Here is a 20343-nt window from a genome sequence, read left to right as displayed (position 1 = left end):
ATGTATGGGTTGATGGGCTAAATATCTAATTTTTAAATATTATTTTAATAAATCCAGTAACAGAATTTTCAGTGGTTTCTTGGGGCTTTAAATTATTACAGAATAAAAATTGTAGTCTTTCTCATTGAACTCAGTCAAATTCTAAGCCACTGTTAAGCATCTAAAATGGTCCTACTTGGAAACTTAGTGTTTGCATTAGGAAAATCTTAATCAGTTTCATTTTTCTAAGACTTCATGCAATGTTACATGTATCAAGTGTCCTGGATGACTCATGGAATAGTGCTGAATTATGCATTCTTGACCTTGGGCATTTAATTTTCTTCTAAATTTACTCTGATCTGCTTGTTCATCAGATTAAACATTGCTCACTCCTACTTTAAGTTTATTCCATTGTTCAAGCACAGTCTATTTTCCTGAATAAATATTTATAACACAACAGACTGTTTACAGCTCTGTGCTATGTTTTCAGAGTCATTACGTTTATTTCTGTATTTAATACAGATGGAAGAACCATGTATAATTTATTGAGTGTTGGAGGAGAGGAGAGGTGACTATGGAATATGATAATATCTCAGGTTTGATTCTCGTCTCCTTCAGAGGGAAGGAACTAACTTGCAAATTGTTGAGTGAAGGTGATAGAGACACCGTTTCAATGATGGAATCATTCCATCATTGCTGCTATTTTAAGCAGCCGAGGCTCCCGGGGCTCATTGCAGGCGTCTCATAAGCAGCAGGCATGCCCACTGCCCATGGATGATGACCCTCTGTCCTCGCTCAACACAGATGTTGAAGCAGTATAGCGGATGACATTATCCCTGGAATGAGCCAGGCTTACTAAGAGGAAAATTTACCATCTGACTTTCTAGCACTTTCTATGTATGATTAATAGAAAATAGATGATAGAGCTTTTTGAAAAATTCAGAACTTCCATGATGCCTTTATGTTTTATTTTGTTGTTGTTGATGATGATGAAGAAAAACCTTGTGTGCAACATTTTGATACCACTTACATTTAGCAACTCATTAATTTTCAATGGGTGATTTTTATTCCTGACATGATACTTGTTGTGAAACTTTGCTTCAACTCACACTGGCTGTATTTAGGGAATGTGTTATATGGCCCTGGACACATAGCAAGTAGGTGTTGTTGGCAAGATTCTGAAGATTCACCTCAACCCCCTGATGCTGGGGATTAAGTGGGAAAGGTTTTCATGAACAAGAACTTCATGAATGTCAGATTGTTACTTGTGTATATATTGATTCTTAGTGAATTCTCTAGGGATAGATATAAAAATAATTAGAAAAAAATCTTTTATGAAATGCATGAACTCCAGTCTAGTACCAAAACAGCACACACACACACACACACACACACACACAACTGTGCATTTATTTATTATGTTCTTGTCCTTTGTGAAAACAAAGCAATGACCTGGTCTCCTTTTTTCCCTTTCAGCATGTGGTGAAACCCTTCAAGAATCCAGCGGCAACCTGTCCTCCCCAGGATTCCCCAACGGCTACCCTTCTTACACACACTGCATCTGGAGAGTGTCGGTGACCCCGGGGGAAAAGGTAGATGCTCCCACTCAGGGCTTTACTTTAGTCTCAAAGGAGACATGGTATACCCTCCAGGTTCATTGTCTCTCAGTGTCCTTCTCTTGTCCATGATTCTGGCTTGATGGTTCCAGGATGAGGTGGTTCTGTTGGATTTCGGTCTCCTGCAAGGCAAGCACTGAGCTCTCAGAATGCAGGTGCAGGTGACAGAGGTGAACTGCATGGGGAAGGCTTGGCCTGTGAAGCTGCTGCTTTGGACTGCAACGCAGAGACAGCCTCCAGCTATGCACCCCCTGCAGGAGCCAGTGATGGCTCTAGGCCTTGAATGTACAGCACCCGTGTAGGACTCTAGGCAGGAGTTCCTAGTTCAGGCTGTCGCTCTCTCCTTTCTTTGGAAGGGGTTTGTGTTTAACCCAGTAGCTAAAATGATTGTGTGTTGCCTCATGTGCCTTGGTTCAGTTCCCTGCTCTGCCTTCAGACTCCAGCTGTCTGCTAATGCAGACCCTGGAAGGCCCCAGTGATTGTACAAGTAGCTGGGACCCTGGTGGGAGACCTGGCTGAGTTCTCAACTTCCTACCAGTAGTCATGTGTTGAGTATTTAAGGGGCGAATAGGTTATTGGTGCTATTGTTCTTTCTGTCTCCCCTTTCTCTCATCTCTCAATTCAATATTTTTTAAAATTCAAGAAAAAATATGAATTCTTATCTATGAACTTTTTACAAAGCCACTATAGCTGCTTTAGACACCAAAATAAGATGAATATTTTCAACACTCAGAGAAGAAGTACGATTCTAAGGTGGGTGTTTGTCCTCATGATTAAAGAAGCCCACATCCCACGGCAGAGTGCCAGGCTGAGATGCCAACTTTGTTCCTGACCAAGCTCCTCCTACGTGTGCATCCAGGGGGCAGCAAACAGACTGTGGTCCAGAAGCACTTCTGCTGCCAGGGTCAATGCCCAATTCTGAATCAGTGTTTTATTCATTTTAGATATTACTTCAAGGTTTATGTTGTGAATATTCCTGATATTTATGTGAAAATAATAATGCACATAGCTCATGTATGACTTTGTCCACATCACCCTACCAAATCCTAATGATTTAATTCTGGTATAATAAACCTGCAGGGTGACTGCTAATTAATAAGAAGAATGGAGAAGCTACAACCTGAAGAGTAATTTCTAGGTTTAGGAAATGATGCAATTTTTAACCTTTAATATAATGCACTTCCAGAGCTGAACAAATCCTGCATAATCAGGTATATCAGACCTCCATATTTGCAGTTTTCTGCAAATGGCATATTGTCAATTTTGCTCTTCTGGAAGGTGTTGCCTTTATTGCAAATAATTATTTCTAACAGATCGAACAAAAGCAGCGATAGACAACATAGAAAGAGGGTGAATACAGTAAAAGCCTATTTTAAAAAAATAATGCAGATGAGATTCACATGTGCTGTGTGGGTTCCGGATCACTGATCCACCCTCTTGGAGTCTTGTTTCTGGAAAAGGAAACTACATTCACCCTACCGAGTTGATTTTATTTATCAGGGCTGCTGCTGGCTGGAGTCCCATGAGCTATTTTACCTTTCTCCTCTTGATTCCAATCTCTCTCCCTTCCCCTGAAAAGTTGTTTAACAATATCAGATTCATTGAAAAGATTTGTATTTTTCTTAGCCTTAGCACAAGAAAGGGTAAATTTTTCTAATTGACCCTTTTTAAGGTACCAACGGAATATGTTTAGGAAGTCAATCTCTTAATTGTGCTGACGATAAATTCATTGATTTATCTTTCTCTGGAGACTTGTAGACAGCCAGCCCCTTGAACTTTTCATCTGTCTGTCTTGATGATTCTTCTCTCTGCAGCAATATAAGACAGGGAGCATGCTTGCAGGTAGCCTTGTGTTCCTGCTGTCTAGAAATCAGACCATCCCATGGAGTCATAATGAGTCTTACTCTGTTTGCCCCCATTTTGCAGATTGTTTTAAATTTCACCACGATGGACCTGTATAAGAGTAGCTTGTGCTGGTACGACTACATCGAAGTAAGAGACGGGTACTGGAGAAAGTCACCCCTACTTGGTAAGAGAAAGGGGATTCTGCCTGGAGTCACCTTAGAGTTACAATGTGGTCATGTTTAATGACAGTATAGCTTTCTACAAACATATGCAGAATACTCAAAAACAGATAATTGAGCAGATGAATTTAAACTCAGTTAGTTAGGTTAAGCTCTAACAGCTGGTGAGATAGAGCAGGGTTTCTGAGCCTGATGACAATAGCTTTCTCATGTACTGTGGCTGGTCCTCCAGTGATTTAGAAATCACAGCTTGGGGCTAGTGTTTGTCCTACCCTGTAAGACGCCTGAAGGGATGCCTACACACCACAGGAGTGTGCCTAGCTCTGGATTCTGCCTTGATGCACGCTGGGAGGCAGCAGGTGACGGCTTAGGTGTGTCTTCTGAGTCGTGGAGAGACCTGGACTGTGTTCTGGGCCTGTTGCTTTGTAGCCATTTGGGGCTGAACCGGTGGATGAGAGCAATCATGGTCTGCCCATCTCGGTTTCTCTTTTCCCTGTCTCTATGCCTGTCAAATAAGTACATGAAAACTAAATAACAAAATTGTGATCAAGAAACTGATACATTTCGTATGTATGTGCTGTGTGTACTCTGCTCATATAGTAGACTGAGCTCTCAATGACATTTAATGGGTGGTTTGCCATACCAAGCACGTTCATTCTTTCTGAAACTGTCATGATTTTGCCTCTCAGAGCTTTTCTGTGCCTGGGAGGCATTTAGAGTTTGCCTCATAAATTGTAGCTCAGATTTGGTGCTCACCAAAGTCTGCTGCCAACATTTAACCACAAACCGCACTGTTGACTCGCATGTGCAGGCTACTGTGGCTGTTGCATTACTGAAAAGTGAGAGGCGTTTTGAGGGTGGGAGTGTCTGCCCTCTCTGAATCTTGTGTCTAGATATTGCAACTTCTCCTTTTATTTTTAGAGGTAGCTGTGCTCAGTTGTGTTGTGTGCTCTGCAGATCTTTCTCTAAAACTCGCTGAGTGGACACACATATTAGAAGCAATAGCAGCCTGGGTAAGTCCAGGAGACTTACTTCAGAAATGTTTGAAAAAGAAGGAAACAGAAAGGCTTGTTTACAGCAACTCAGCAAGTCAGACTGAGGGAAGCAATTTCTTTACATTTAATTTTCAGGCTGTGTGAAGCAATTTGTTATATAGGTATGCACCTTCCAAAAAAAGTATTTTGTTAAACTCCTATTGAAAAATAATATCCAGAGATAATATGTGGGAATCAGTCTTCTAAGAGCAACATCTACATTATAGGGTTTGGTGTGCAGTGGTCTGCCCAGCTAGCTTAGTGTGTAAGGTTTCCATGTGCAGACCCCTCCACCCCCGCTCCTCCTCCCTTCCGTTTCTTCCTCGGCTTCCTCCGAAGGATGTAGCATTGGGTTACGGAATCCCTGGAAAGGTGTTAGACTCATACACCTCATCCCACTGCATACCTCCCAGAACTGACTGCATAGGGAAATTTCTGGCCATTTTCGTGCACACTTCACTTTAAGTGCTGCTCTGTGTTACTTGCCTCTAATCGATTTTGTAATTTATGAAGTTTTTTTTCCACCTCTTAGCTGTTAGTGGGATTTGCTTTGCTCAAGTCAGTTAGCATTCCCCACATATTAAACTGTTTCTGACCATTTTCGCAAGACACAGAAAAATTAATAACATTGTAATAAGTCTGTAGGATTGTTTCATATGTATTTTGTCAGATTTATTAGTCATTTTTCTCATCATGCAGAAACTTAGAGCGCAATGACAGACTTAAAATAACACCTACCATGGAGCAATGAGTGGAATAAAGGACAGGTCTGTTTACCTGTGGATATGCAATTAGAAAAGATTGCAGCTTGTATCCAAGTTATTATTCTGCCTGAGCACTAGAAATGATGGCTTTGTGGACAATATGGAATGGTAGTACATAGGTATCAGACACGTGGGGTGATCTAGGAGTTATCTTTTATCTTGACTGGACAAGGAGCTCCATTTCAAGATGGGAGGTAACCAAGGCACATTCGTGCTAATGAGCGGATGAAGAATTCAAACTACTCAGGGTGACGCACACCTTTTCCTGTTGCCCCTGGAGTAATGTGCCCTACCTGGATGAAACATGTGACCTTTTACAAAAGTGTCCTTTGAAATCCTGCCCTTCTGTGTGTGATAATGGTACGGACAGCAGTCACTCTAAGGGTCATGAACCAATGATTTGTAAAGGGATTTGAAGGGATTGTTTTGCTTATCCACTTGTATTACTTGAGTATTAAGGTATTGTTATGGCTCTTATCACTAAAGAGAGTTGCATGAACCAGACTGCATGACAATTTTGGGGAGTCATCAAAAATCCATGGTAAATAAAATGTTAGTGCCCCCCAAATACTTATTTTTAAATTCCATTGTTCATAAGCTTTAGAAATTCCTTTTAAAAAAGATTTATTTGGGTTCGGCAGCGTGGCCTAGTGGCAAAGGTCCTCGCCTTGACCCCATATGGCCGCTGGTTCTAATCCCGGCAGCTCCACTTCCTCTCTATCTCTCCTCCTCTCAGTATATCTGACTTTGTAATAAAAATAAAAAGATTTATTTATTTTTATTGTAAAATAAGATTTACAGAGGAGAGACAAAGATCTTCCATCCGCTGGTTCACTCTTTAAGTGGCTGCAAGGACTGGAGTTGAGCTGATCCAAAACCAGGAGCCAGGAGCTTCTTCTGAGTCTCCCGTGTATCTACAGGGTCCCAAGCCCTCGGGCCATCTTCCACTGCTCTCCCAGGCCACACGCCAGGACATGAACCAGCACCCACATGGGATTCTGGCACACGAAGGCGAAGATTTTAGTCACTGTGTTACCACACCGGGCCCTTCTTTCTATAGAATTTGCAATTATCATTGGAAAGCCATGAGAATACTGAATCATGTTTAGGAATTTTTCTTTACTCTTTTCCTTCTTTTAGGTAGATTTTGTGGGGACAAAGTGCCCGAAGTTCTGGCCTCTACAGACAGCAGGATGTGGATCGAGTTTCGTAGCAGCAGCAACTGGGTAGGGAAAGGCTTTGCGGCTGTGTATGAAGGCAAGTCTGGATTCTCAGAAATCTCTTCACCTCACGTCTCTCAACAGGAATTTCAGCACATTCAGTTGCTTTAGGATAATATCATAGTCAAATTTCTAAATTATAAAATAGCCTGAACCCATTTCACATTCACAAGATGAAAGATATTCACAAAGGTGATTTTAAAATCCCAAGGATGAGTTTAACAAAAGTACTCCATTAATTTAAGGTGTAAGAACAACTCACTTGTCTGTTATCAATGAGGTCGTGACATCTAGATGTGGTCAAGTATGTGGGACAAAAAGGGATACTCACGGCACCAGTTCTTCAACTTTGCCTCACGATAGCCTTGAAATGTTATGAAAGAATTGCCTGTTTGCCAATTACGTGTCAGCTCCCGCTATGTGCTGCAGAATTGCTCTGTGCAAGAAAACGGCACAGAAAGGAATTGTGCACATTTCTGGAGTGTGCTTTGTCTAAATTAGAGGCAACATTCAAGGGAGCATTATGAGATTCTCTGTTCTGCAATTCTCTGAAAATGCCCACTGGCATTGTTCCTCCTGGCTTTGCAAACACCTCCTCTCTTGCCCAGTGGTGGATGAGGGAGACCCTAGTGTAAGTATTTAGGTGATTCCAAGGGCAGAAAAGCCCTCTGCTCCCCTGAAGCCTGCAGTCACTGAAAGTGTCTCCAGCATGACACATAGGCCATGCAGGGGCTCGTGGCGAGGGGCCTCAGACGTCACACACTGGCACTGGCTCCCACCAAAGGCCTTGGCAGTGCTGCTCAGGCAGGGCAATGTCCGTTCTGGTGAGCCATTTCTTCTGCGCCCCCAAGACGGAGTGAGCCAAATGAGAGGAGCACTGTACTAGCTCACACGGAATGCATTTACAAAATCCCCAAAGAATTGTAAAGTGAAAGTCAATGTTCGCTTTGGTGAATATACGCAATAATAGTGATTAAAAATTGAACAGTCCTTGACTGATTATGGTGAGGTGACCCATACGCTTTTTAAAACATACATTTTTTACAGCAGGGCAACCACCCAACTTTGATTCATGTGTTGAGCTGCAGAACGTGAACTCAGATGTCACCTCAGAGGACAAGGACAGCGGATGGCACATCAGCTTTGTTTACCTTGTTTTTGCTTTCTGCAGCTGTCTGTGGAGGTGAGATACGTAAAAATGAAGGCCAGATCCAGTCTCCGAATTATCCCGATGACTACAGACCCATGAAGGAGTGCGTGTGGAAGATCACAGTGTCTGAGGGCTTCCACGTGGGCCTGACCTTTCAGGCCTTTGAGGTAAAGTCTCCATAAATGACAGTGGCGTATAAGGGAATCCTCATTAAACCAGCACAGAACCAGAGGGTCAGTCTTTTAATCAGCAAAGAAGAAAAGCACTGCTTATAAAACTCAAGATCAAGAGGGAAAGGATTTTTCTCTCCTCTCGTTGTAGACATTTCCAAGAAGATTAAAGTGCGTTTACATTATCTGCTCTATTTGATTCAAAATGTTTTGAACTACTGACACTCTTTTCTGACAAATGCATGGAGTTGTTTCATGAGATTGCATGGAGGGTCCACTAGATGACAGAACTTTTATTCCTCTTCTAAACTAAGAGGTTAAAAGGTAGACTGTAACTTTTGTTAGGGGAAAAAAATCCATTCTTTGCATTTTTAAAGCTATCACCCAGATAACAGTTTATATCAGAAACTGAGAGCCTGAGCTTTTGAATAAATCAAGAATATTTTTGGTTGCTTCACTGTGTTGTTGGTTGCAGAGGCTGAAGGAAGCAAGAGAGGGAGCCGAAAGTGCATCCAAGCCGGGCTGGCTAAGAGGTCGTTTGTGTATGAAGAGCGGAGCTGAGTTATATGTTGGAAGGCAAGAAAAGGCTGTTTAAACCACAGAATGGGTCTAAAATAACTGAACATTGAAAGAAACAGGGAGACTGTGCTGGTGAGAGGGACATGTGAGGGTAGATGTTCAGCTGCCTAGAAGGGAGATGGTGATGAGAGGTCCCCAGTACTGAAGATGCAAAGGCCGCAGAGGGGCATCCAGAGCCAGGCAGATGCACTTGACTCTGAGGTCAGCCACTGCATCACCTGGGAACTGTGGGCACCAGGCAGCACACCTCCCCTGCAGGCCGGGGTACTCCATTGCTTTTTACAAAATTATATGTATATGTATATGTGTATATATATATATATATATATGTGTATATATATATACACACACACACACACTTTTGTAAATTATGTAAAAATTGGATGTCAAGGTTACAGAGAGGGAAAGAGAGAGAAAGGTTTGGAATACACCTGGCTGGGGACACAGCCAAGAGCCTAAAACTCAATCGAGGTGCCTGCTGTGGATGGCAGATACCAGGGACTTAAGCTATCACTGCTGCCTATCAGCGTCCACATTGGACGTCCACAAAATTGGAATCGAGAATCCGAGCTGGTAATCAAAGCCATGGACTCTCATTTGGTCTAGGAATGTCTTATCTGGTTTTTTAACCACTAGGCAAAATACCTGTCCCCCTAAATATCTTCTTGTTTCTTCTTCAGTTGCTTTGTTTAATTTATTCTGTTTTCCATATCACTTTATTTAATGCTTTCCGTATTCAATTCCATATTGTGAATATGTAATTAAAGAAAACATTCTCATAATTTTATGGCTTTGTCTCACAAAAACACAGCTTTTACTCATGGATCCTCCTGGAAGGAATTCTTATGAGCACCCATCACCTCTGAATTTAACCTGGGGAGGTTTCCCCTGTACCCACAGCATCTTTGTAAAGAAGCCTCCGGCCCTGCTATTCTATTGGGGAATGTCCAATGTGCAGATTCACAAAAGAAAAATCTGGGAAATGGAAATGTTTATAGTAACAACTTCAAAGAAATGTCAATAAAGCAAAAAATAAGCGAAACAAACTTGAAGCTAAGTTTCATTTACACTGAATCCCTACATGCATGAATTCAAGTGGGATTAACTTGGAGGTACTTGTCAACATTGCAATGCGTCCTAACTGGGTGATACTGTCCTTATGAAAACCAGGGAAATGTGCTAGCATTAAGCATCATGACTGCCAGCTGTGTACACTCTAAACTGTGTACACTCTAAGCTGTATATACATCTAAACTGGGTACCTGCACTTTTGGCTTCATGCCTGGTGGATTGCTTGGACAAAGTAATCCTTTAATTACATTGACTATTTTTTATTAGCTGATGATAAGTAGACTTTTCATTGTGAATGAACTAAGATAAGGAGGTTAATGTTTTCTATTTCTCATGTGCTACTTTTGAATGTTAAGAATAGATGTTGGTTAGTGAGCATAAAAGAGTTCAACAGCTCTATGTGAGTTATGGTTCAGGATATATTTGGGCTCTGAGAGATTAGCTCTGGTTAGTTTAAGTAAACCGTGCTAAGGTTATACAGTTGTGGTGCTGTGATTGAAACCAAATCCGTGGTCTATGACGCGTGTCAGTAGGTACTGGGGGAGGAGAAGCGTCAACGTTTTCTCATGTCATACTTGATACTCTTCATCTGCACACCAGGCGTTCAGATGCACCAACATAAGCATGTGTCAATTCAATTTTCCATGAGCTTTTTGGTATCTCCTCATATGTCAGAAACATTTTTGACTTACTACTGTTCCAATATGAATAAGCACAGATTATCTGATTATAGCAGGTAATAAGGTACTAAATTACATATTAGCAATCTAATTAGATATCTAATTATTGTTAAATTAGATAAATAAAATACAGCATTGTCAAGAGGAAAAATGGAGTGGCAGCATTTACATGAATGACTTATATGAAATAAACAAGTTGAAGATATTGCTTTTAACATTTAACCAAATATTTCATCTTCTTTTATGAGCTGTAATTACGTGTAGCTATTAATGCAATATTGAAGTATCATTAGAATATATTGAATGAGATAATGAATATCAACAATTATCTATGTTCCCCCCTTTTTATACAAACAGATTTTATTTCTTTATTGTTTTAACTTCAGGAGTCAGAGTAAGAGGTATAAGCAAAGAGAGATAGCTTCTGACCTTTAGGAGCCAGGTTGCAGCACAAGCCTGCCACATGGAGTATAGTAACCAAACCATGTGAGCTGTCACTTGCTCCCTGCCATGGTCTGCACTCCGAGGAAGCTGCAGCCAGGAATTCAGCACAGGGAGCCCAGTGCGTCACACAGGCAGCCTGACCACTAGACGCAGCTGCTTGCTCCCCAAAATATATTTTGTTAGTATCAGTAATTTCTAAACATTACTAGATTTTTTCATTATTAAAATGAATGTCAAGTGTAATGATAAATGCTCATCCATTTTAGCTTTATTAATCACACTATTTCACATTTCTTACAAAAGCAAAAAAGAACTTAACATCCTTTGGATAATGTTATTTAAAATTATATTATCTATAAAATTGTACACTTTGCTGCCTTCCTTCTATTTGATCACAGTAATTGTACGTTAGACCTACTTCATGGTAGAATGTTTTTGTAGAAGAACTGGCTCTGACATAAAATCTAGCATCACAGAGATTTAACAGGGGCTGCTCGGTGTGTCAAGTACATTCACGTTGCTGTACAGTCAGTTTCTACAGTTTGATGCCCTAGTCCTTGGAAGCACATCTCTTTCCGCTTGAGTCCAGATGTTTTCAAAAGTTCAGTGCCATAGAGCATTGAGCATGTCTTTCTGCATGGAATGTCACGGGCCAGCCAGTGACAGGATATTTACATGTAGCTGTTAAGGACAGAGGTTGCACTTCTGTGAGCCACAGGGCTTAGGAGCGGCATGTCAAGGCCCTATTTCCTTGGGAAAGGAACGTCAGTGGTGATTCTGCAATCTTGTAGTTCCTACAAACAGCTGTGCTAGCTACAAAGTGCGAATCCCATAGCCTAGGAAGAGATGTCATCCAGAATCACCAGAGTAAGCTAAACTCATGACACATTTGTCAAGAGTACATGAATACAAATTCTCTACGAATAAAACAATGATTGTGTTGATCAGCAAGGGGTGATTCTTATGACTATGTTGCAGAACTAATTACACTTCTGGCCCATGTTTTTAATGATCATTTTAAGTCTAGGTATCTTTTCAGAAATTGTCCCTGAATAATCTGGACTTACAATTCACTTTATTTCAAATCTTCTGCTTGTTGATTCTGACTTGTGTGGATGCACTTGTCATAAAAAATGCTCTTTATTCATGTACAATGTACTGTTGCATACGCTCATGAGAAGTGCTAGTCTGCACTTGTGCAGTGCAAGTCAGCAGATCTGTGCCACAACACTGAGCATATTTAATCTTCCTGAAGGAATATTTTCATACAGTAAAATTTTTTCAAAATTTTATTTGAAAGTCAAAGCTACAGTGTGTGAGGGAGAAACACACAGGGAGAGAGACAGTATGTGAGTGAGAGAGAGGGAGGAAGAGGAAGAGAGAAAAAAGAGAAACAGAAAGAAAAAAATATTTTTCTTTTGCTGGTTCACTCCACAAATGGCAACAATGGCTGGGACTGGTTGAAGCCAGGAGCCAGGAAGTTCATTCAGGTCTCATACGTGGGTGCTGGGGGTCAGATATTTTTGCCACCTCCCACTGGTTTTCCAAGCCATCAGCAGAGAGAGAACAGGATCATGTGTGGAGTCACTGGGACTTGAACTGGCTTCGTATAGGATGCTGTGATTGCAAGCCATGGCTTTACCCTCTGTGCCTCTGTATATTTTCTGTTAGAAGAATTAGATTGACGTATATTCACTGTCTACAGATTGAAAGACATGACAACTGTGCCTATGACTACCTGGAAGTTCGAGACGGATCCAGTGAAAACAGCCCTTTAATAGGGCGTTTCTGTGGTTATGATAAACCTGATGACATAAGATCTACCTCCAACACTTTGTGGATGAAGTTTGTTTCAGATGGAACGGTGAACAAGGCAGGGTTTGCTGCCAACTTCTTTAAAGGTAACCTGAAGTGATTTGCCAATGTGAAGCTTTGTCTGGTGTAACTAGGGCATTGAGCTCCTGGTTAGAGGAGAGTGAAGTTAAAGTTGTATTCGAAGTTGAAGTGTGCGCTGTTTATAAAGGATCATTTGGTGAGTTTTGAAGCAAAAAGCCACAGGAACTCCATTGTGGCACTCTGCCATCAGTTTTTAAATAAACAGTAAAACTAGCAATATCCAGAAAAGGATACACTGACATGAAACCAACCAGAGATTCCCAACGAGAAGAGAGTTTACTGCCTTGTAGCCCATCAGTTTGTTTCCAGTTGCCAGCACGTCCACATTGTCTTTTACAGGATTGTGAGCAATTCTCCGTGGCTTCCTTAGCGGGCTGCTCTGCACTCTAAAATGACTTTTTGGACAGAGTACTAGTCAGCGCTGATTTTTAATCTCATAACTACATTTTAGTTCATTTTGTAGTTTCACAGGCGAATGAGGTCATGACAGTAAGGCAGGAAGAAAATTATTTCAGTGTACATAGATAAATCAAATATGCTTTTTCCAAAATTCACAGGAAATTAATCTAATTGCGTCATTATAGAACAAAATTTTGGTGAGAAAATTAAAATGTTTTCTGTATTCTCATTTTCTGTGGTAAGTCATGTACTCAATTGAATATGTGAAAAGACCCAGGGTAATAGTTATCTAAATATGTTGTTACTTAAAGAATGATGAAATAGGTGTCTCTGAGTCCTTAAGTATTTACCATATGGAGCACCTGGGGGCTTTCACCACATGCATTAAAAATATTTATTAAAATGCACATTTATATGTTTTAAGATCTTCTGAGTTTTATTTCATAGTACAAAAAACATGCCACCATGTTTTGTTCATGTAATAGTTATATGAGGGATCTTCAAGAGGTTCATGGGAAATTTATTTCACAAACACAGCTATGCATGGATTATATTTTTTCTATCATCCTAAAGTTATGTTCTAAATTTTATTTTTTTATTCAAACAGCAAAGAGAGTCAAATAGAAACATCTTCCACCTGCTGCTTCATTCTCCAAATTCTTAGACCCAAGACTTATCTTGTGGGATATCCCAAGAGAGGTCTTTTTATTGATTTCAAAAGTGTGAGTTAGAGAGAGGGACAGGGAGAGAGAGCGCGCATTTCCACCTGCTGCTTCACTCTCCAATGCCTGCCTCAGCCAGGGCTCTACCAGTTGAAAGCCAGGAGTCCGGGGCTTCATCCAGGTGTCACATGGGTGCAGGGGCTCACGGACTTGGGTCCTTTCCTGCTGCTCTCTCAGGCCATTAGGCAGGAGCTGGACCAGAAGTAAAGGAGCTGGATTTCAAATTGGCAAACATAGGGGATGCCAGTGCAGCAGGCAGCAGCTTAAGATGCCGTTCCACAGACCCAGCATTCAATTGCAGCTCAAATGCCCAGTAATAAACTTATTCTTTTACTTCATTTTCCCCCATGAACTTACTGATACAGTGTCATATTTTGGCGCTCAAGAGAGCTTAGTCTTTCGTGGATACATATCCCTGCAGAAAACACTTACTATTTCCCTAAATCAAATTAAGTTTCTCCTGAAGAGTGAGTTTATGGAGTACTTTGATATGCCCCTTAAAAGTAACTCTTTTCATATGTGTATTTTCATGTTTACAAATATAGTTAAATGGCGTATACATTCGCAAAATTTTCTAAGAGGTGACTGCATTTTCTGGGTCAGAATGTCTATGCAGAAAACATGGAAGCTTTTAATAGAAGAGGTTTGGTGAGTTCAGGATTGTTATTTCTTAGTTTGTATCCTCACCATCACCCATCCAGGGCTTGGTGGGCTCCTTATCTCTGATGTCCAAAGTGCTGTTTGGAACCCTGCTTTGAAATTCAGCCTGAAACTGCATGCTGTGGCTCTCCCCTAACCCTTGCCATTTTCACAGAGGAAGATGAGTGTGCCAAAGCTGACCGAGGAGGCTGCGAGCAGCGATGTCTCAACACCCTGGGCAGCTACCAATGTGCATGTGACCCCGGCTACGAGCTGGGGCTGGATAGGAGGAGTTGCGAAGGTACGGCCCCTGCCTGCTGCCGCCGCCCCCACGTCCCACCCCACCCCCAGCATGGCTGACTTTAATACACATCTGTAGATTCAATCAACTGATGCTGTAAAATATTCAGAAGAGAAACACGTGTGTGTTCCACGAGTGTACACTGTTGTTTATCAGTATGCTCCAAGCACGAGAGTGACAGAGCTATTGCCAGAGCGTTCACATTGCATTAGGTGTTGGAACTCATCTATAAATGAATTAAAGTAGGCAGATTGGTGTGCGTAGGTTGTTCACACATGTTGCACATGGACTTGCACATTTGCAGGTTTCTGTTTCCATGCGTGTTGGAAGACCACTCCCCACTCCCAAAGGAGGGGCGACTGTATCCTATCATCCATAGCTCTCTCCATCCGTCCGTCTTCTCCATTCCCATCATAATCTCTCTGTATTTCACTCTTGCCTTTCTCGTGCCCTATAATAACCTCCTTCCTCAATTACTAATTCAAATCTTCCTTGGATTCTTGTTATGTAATCTGTCTGTTCTCCTGTGGTTTTCAGGTTTTCCTGTTGACACACGACACACAGACAGACACACAGACATAAACACACAAACACAAGCACACATGCACACACACACAGATACAGACACACACAGATGCAGACAGTAAACACACAGACACATTTCTGTATCGCTCTAGAACAAGATTATATCCACCCACCTGTGATTTGCTGTTGTCTTAATGCAGTCTGTGGGTATTAAAGTCCACAGTCTAGAAGTGGCATGATTTTGGTATCTGCAGCATCTAGTCTGGACGTAAAGCGGCCAGCCTGAAACTAGATCAGAATTTCACGAATGAATGTGTCATTAAACAAAGATGCCTTTGTCATGGTTATTCACATTTTTCCTCTTTTTAATTTTTATTTTTCATGATTCAGTTCCATAGGCTCAGAGCTTTCCCCTCCCACCTCCTCATTTCCCTTCCTGTGTACACTGTTTTGCCCTGTGTGGTACTAATAGCGTGGTTCTTCAGCAACAGTCACAAGTCTAACACTCTGCTCTGTACGCGTGTCAGGACACTGTAGGTGTAGACTGCTAGAAATTCCAGCATCCTATTGTCAAGATATATTTGACTCATTGCGAGTCCATTTTTATTCAGGAGTTCAGATGCACACTGCAATGTATCTTCACTTCTCAGCAGGCTAGTTTCTGTTGCACACACTTCTTTACAAACCAGCGTGAGGTTTCCAGTGTGCTATGCTTTGCTGCCACGTCCAAGATCGCTTCCCTCCAAATGTAGAGCTGGCTTTCTCATTCCCCTCCAGTCTACCCTTGACTTCACGCCTCAGCCTGGAGATGGAACAGTCAGACCTTCCATCTTCCAGTCCTATTCTCCGTCATCCCTCTTCAGAAATTCCTGTCAAATTCATCTTCTTGAGACTTTCTGCAGTTCAACATTGCTTGTATTTTGCATTTTGCTGTATTTTCACTTGGATATCTTCCCGGCTACGCAGGTCCCCTGAAAGCAAGCACATCACGCTGTACTCCAGCTCTTAGACAGGATGGAAGTGGCAAAGGTGGCAGAAGTGTTTTCTTAATGACTACGTTCCACACCCTTGCCAAGCGCCTTTTAAAAATCAGAGGTTCCCTGTTTATTTGTTCAACACCTAATTAAGCACTTCATCTTCTTGCTACAGAAGAAAGAAGACATTGTTAGGAACAAATTGCAACACATTTCCTGGAGAAGACTTTGTATACCACACCATCATATACATTAAGTGAAATAAATAGTGTATTTGAGGCAATTCTTGATCCCCTAGGAATTAGGGGAATTAGGAATCCCCTAGGAATTAAAAATTTTCACACAGCTTACTTTGGGATTTTATGATTTTACTTAATTCATCATGAACAAGGAAGAGCAGTAAATACTGTCTCTTAAATAGAAGATCCGTGGGGTGGGGATGGGGAGAATGGTTGCTAAATGGAGGGTTCCAGAATAACAAAGATGTTCTGTCATAATTTATCTTGCCCACTTAGCTGCAGGTGTAGGGCTTCCATTCTTTTTTTGGTGGCTAATATTCCACTTCATTGTGTAGCACATTTTCTCTTCCCATTCATCCAGAACTTAGCTTGCTTCCACACTTCGGATATGGTGAATGTTGACTATCAATGGGGATGTGCCTCATGCGCTGTAAAGGGCTGTGTTTATTAAGGGGACACCTTTCCTTTGATTTCTTTTAGCTGCTTGTGGCGGCCTTCTGACCAAGCTTAACGGCACCATCACCACTCCAGGATGGCCCAAAGAGTACCCTCCTAATAAAAACTGCGTGTGGCAAGTGGTCGCACCAACCCAGTACAGAATATCTGTGAAGTTTGAGTTTTTTGAATTGGAAGGCAATGAAGTAAGTAATCAATAAATAGGATTTTATAAAGTAGGAATCCCTGTGTACAAGCCAGAAAACTTGAAAAATAGTGTAATAAACCATTTTAAGTTGTTTCTGGGAGGTTGAAAGCTACTTAAAGAGAATTTTGATTTAGTGTATTTAAGATGTAGCATTTTCTCCATTTATTAAAGACCATGGAGTATTTAGGGTCTCCTTTAAGCCACAGACTTTTCTGGAAAGAAAATAAACCAAAATCCGCTTCTTTAGTCATAACAAAAATGTTCATTTGAGATAACGTGGTATATTTTACCTGCAGAGATGGGAATATTGCTGCTCTGTAATTTTTCATTATATATGTGCTCATGCTTCATAAATAAAATGTTTTATTTTTTAGCCTCAATAAAAGACTCATTGAACTGACACTATCTTTCCTCTGAAAATAAAGCTTAGTTCACCAATTGTAGCCTTTTCTGTTAGGAAACCACATTTAAACACGTTTCTTTTTTGAGAGAGCACACATACATCAGATGTAGAAGAATGTCAAGCCTAGAAAATGAAAATGAGAACTTTTAGAAAAAGGCGCTTTGTACAATTGGTCTACCTTAGTCTGAATCCAGAGAAAGGCTCTCACTGTCTGCTGTGTTTGATCTCTCTACTTGACTTTCTCTCGGCACCTGCCACACCCTGTGTTTATTTGAGAATGAGCCTGACTCATCCTGTCTAAGTGTCATGAGACGTAACTCCTACAGTTATTGTGTTTTTGATGTGTATCTGATGAACTCCTGCTTGCAAAGAGGTGTGAGAACAGGAATGTGCAGTGTCTGAGCCTCACGGCAGTTGGTGCAGAAATGCCGCTGGAACTGCAGGTTCTACTCCACAGCTCGACTCTCCTGTACTTATTTTCGCAGCATCTTTTCTCCTCTTCTTTTCCCTATTTGTTTCAAATAATGCAGTTTTGTGTGTAAGGTTGAAAAAGAAAAGCTGTTACCTCATGGGGAATTCAAGTCTGCAGGTCATAGCTGCATATGTTTGAGAGAATCGACCAAGTTTAGGAATGAACGGATCGCTTCAGTTTTCTTTGTGAATGTCCTTAGCTTCATAGTCAGAAAGAACACAAGCATTTCTCTCAGTGTACTTTTTCCACATGGACCTTATTTTTAGAGTTGTTTTAGTTTTTGTTTCTTTTGCGGAGAATATTGAAATAAGGAACATTTTTTAATATTTTTAATATTTTTATAAAGGCCTTAACAAGCTTTTGAAATATGAGCTTTTGAAAATCAGAATTTTACTACCAATTCTGTGATTTTCAGTGAAGTTAGTGTAGGGTGACATCTATTGTCATATTTTTTCTGTGAAACTCTTCGTTATGACAGGTATGACGTTTTCACTGATTTTTTGATAGATGTTCCCTACGAAAATTGAGCTTTGTTTCCTCAGAGGGTGGTTGTCAGTTATGGTAGGATTCTTTTCAAATTTTGTTAACAGATTCCAGAATTCTTTCATTTACAATTATGTTATGTGGAAAGTCATTAGAGAATTGTCCATTTCTGTGCTTTGATACTGTAGCTGTTTAAATTAACAGCCATGAACAAAAATACAGACATGGGATTTTGAGTTGAGTGTGCAGCTTCATTATTTTATCCATTATGTATATTTTCCAAATAAACTTCAATGAGTTTGAGTTTGGAAATATTCTACACTACTTTAAAGCTTCATTATTCTATTCATTATGTATATTTTCCAAATAAACTTCAATGAATTTGAGTTTGGAAATATTCTACACTACTTTAAAGCCCCTTCAACAGAAACTACAGTTGCAACAAAGCAGACTGAAAAAAAAATCATTTTTTTCTAACAAAATGTTACTCATTTTTCACGTAATGGGAAAGACAGGAACCAGTAATTCCAACTGACATTTCTCAAAGCACAAGTCTTGCCCCAGGATTGGATCATACACATTTCTAAATTTTACTAACGACACATTCGTGCGATAAGGTTATTCACACGAGAGGTATTTGTTAGGATGTGCTGTATTATGAAAGCTTTGAAAGAGTATGTTAACAGAATGTTAGTGCCTGGGATTCACTTAGTTTCTTCTAGGCTGTTGTTATTTGAACTTTTCCCTCCGTGCCTTTGAGTTCCTACTGGTTCGCCACCCGGTCGTCATTCAGACGAGCGTCGTGTGTGATGATGGGAAGCTGGAAAGGCAACGTGCCTGTTTTTTATATACCAGTCCCTGTCTTTGAAGGTTTTTAATGGCGCATTCCTCCAAGCTCCGTACGAAGCCAGAAATGTTGGCCAAGTTCTATAAAAATTTCTGAAGCTCAGTTTCTTCATCTTCACTCCAAAATATACAGTTTCTGTTGCTAATGGTGATTTTATAAGCTAAGCGTATTTGCTTGTATGCATCAGTGTTAACTAAGACCATCTGCAAGAAGCAGTTGCTCAGTTCCTACAGGAATTTTTTGAGTCACATTGAAAAATCAGAGTTGTTCTCTTGTGATTACCAACACCCACCTCTCTACAAACATTGATCTCAACTCTTTTCATATTTTGAGAAATCAACGCAAGCATGTCTGTGCGTATTCATCCTCTCTGTCTCCAATTGTTCCTTCTGACTCAGAGCGCCCGGGTTCCTGGTTTTAGTTCTCTACTTTTATTCATTTTGATCATTAGTACATGAATGAAGGGGGTACATGACACTGAAGTAGGTGACGCTCATTTGATACTCCGAGGTCTGCTGACTGCCACGACCATGTCTTTTGTAGGTTTGCAAATATGATTACGTGGAGATCTGGAGTGGTCTTTCCTCTGAGGCTAAGTTGCATGGTAAATTCTGTGGTGCCGAAGTGCCAGAAGTGGTCACGTCCCAGTTCAACAACATGAGGATTGAATTCAAATCTGATAATACTGTGTCCAAGAAAGGCTTCAAAGCACATTTCTTCTCAGGTACAAGCCTTTACATGTTGCATGTGTGTGTTACTATTTCAAAAGTGGATCGGCTTGATTTGTCTGGTAGCTGGTTTATAATTTTATGTAAATATAACTTGGAGGCACTTTTATTCTTTGTTTAATGTTGTTTTATTCAAAGTGAGGTTGCTTATGGCGCGATGTTGTCTGCCTTCAATTACCATGTTCTACAAAATCTAATCAAGTATTGTAAACTTCGGTAAAACACCACAAAACAATAGCATTTCAGAGACTTAAATCTTTGCAGGTAGATGGAATCGTGCCACCAGACTTTACAAAATGAACAGATTTTTTTTTAAATGATTGTCTTTTGTTTTAGAAAAT

At 40.6% G+C, this 20343-nt stretch overlaps 1 protein-coding gene across 1 annotated transcript in view; it reads left to right on the top strand.

Annotated features, from left to right (window-relative positions):
- The window catches only part of TLL1 (tolloid like 1), a 107383-nt gene that overhangs the window by 61297 nt on the left and 25743 nt on the right, over nucleotides 1–20343 (top strand). The window contains exons 9-16 of the mRNA XM_058657471.1: nucleotides 1456–1571; nucleotides 3522–3624; nucleotides 6558–6674; nucleotides 7809–7954; nucleotides 12437–12632; nucleotides 14563–14688; nucleotides 16907–17067; nucleotides 19818–19998. Coding sequence (XP_058513454.1) covers nucleotides 1456–1571; nucleotides 3522–3624; nucleotides 6558–6674; nucleotides 7809–7954; nucleotides 12437–12632; nucleotides 14563–14688; nucleotides 16907–17067; nucleotides 19818–19998 — 1146 coding nt within the window. The remainder of the gene's footprint in view (nucleotides 1–1455; nucleotides 1572–3521; nucleotides 3625–6557; nucleotides 6675–7808; nucleotides 7955–12436; nucleotides 12633–14562; nucleotides 14689–16906; nucleotides 17068–19817; nucleotides 19999–20343) is intronic.

Source organism: Ochotona princeps, chromosome 32 (assembly GCF_030435755.1).
Source record: "Ochotona princeps isolate mOchPri1 chromosome 32, mOchPri1.hap1, whole genome shotgun sequence".
Taxonomy (NCBI): Eukaryota; Metazoa; Chordata; class Mammalia; order Lagomorpha; family Ochotonidae; genus Ochotona; species Ochotona princeps.
This window is presented reverse-complemented; position numbering and strand designations above follow the sequence as displayed.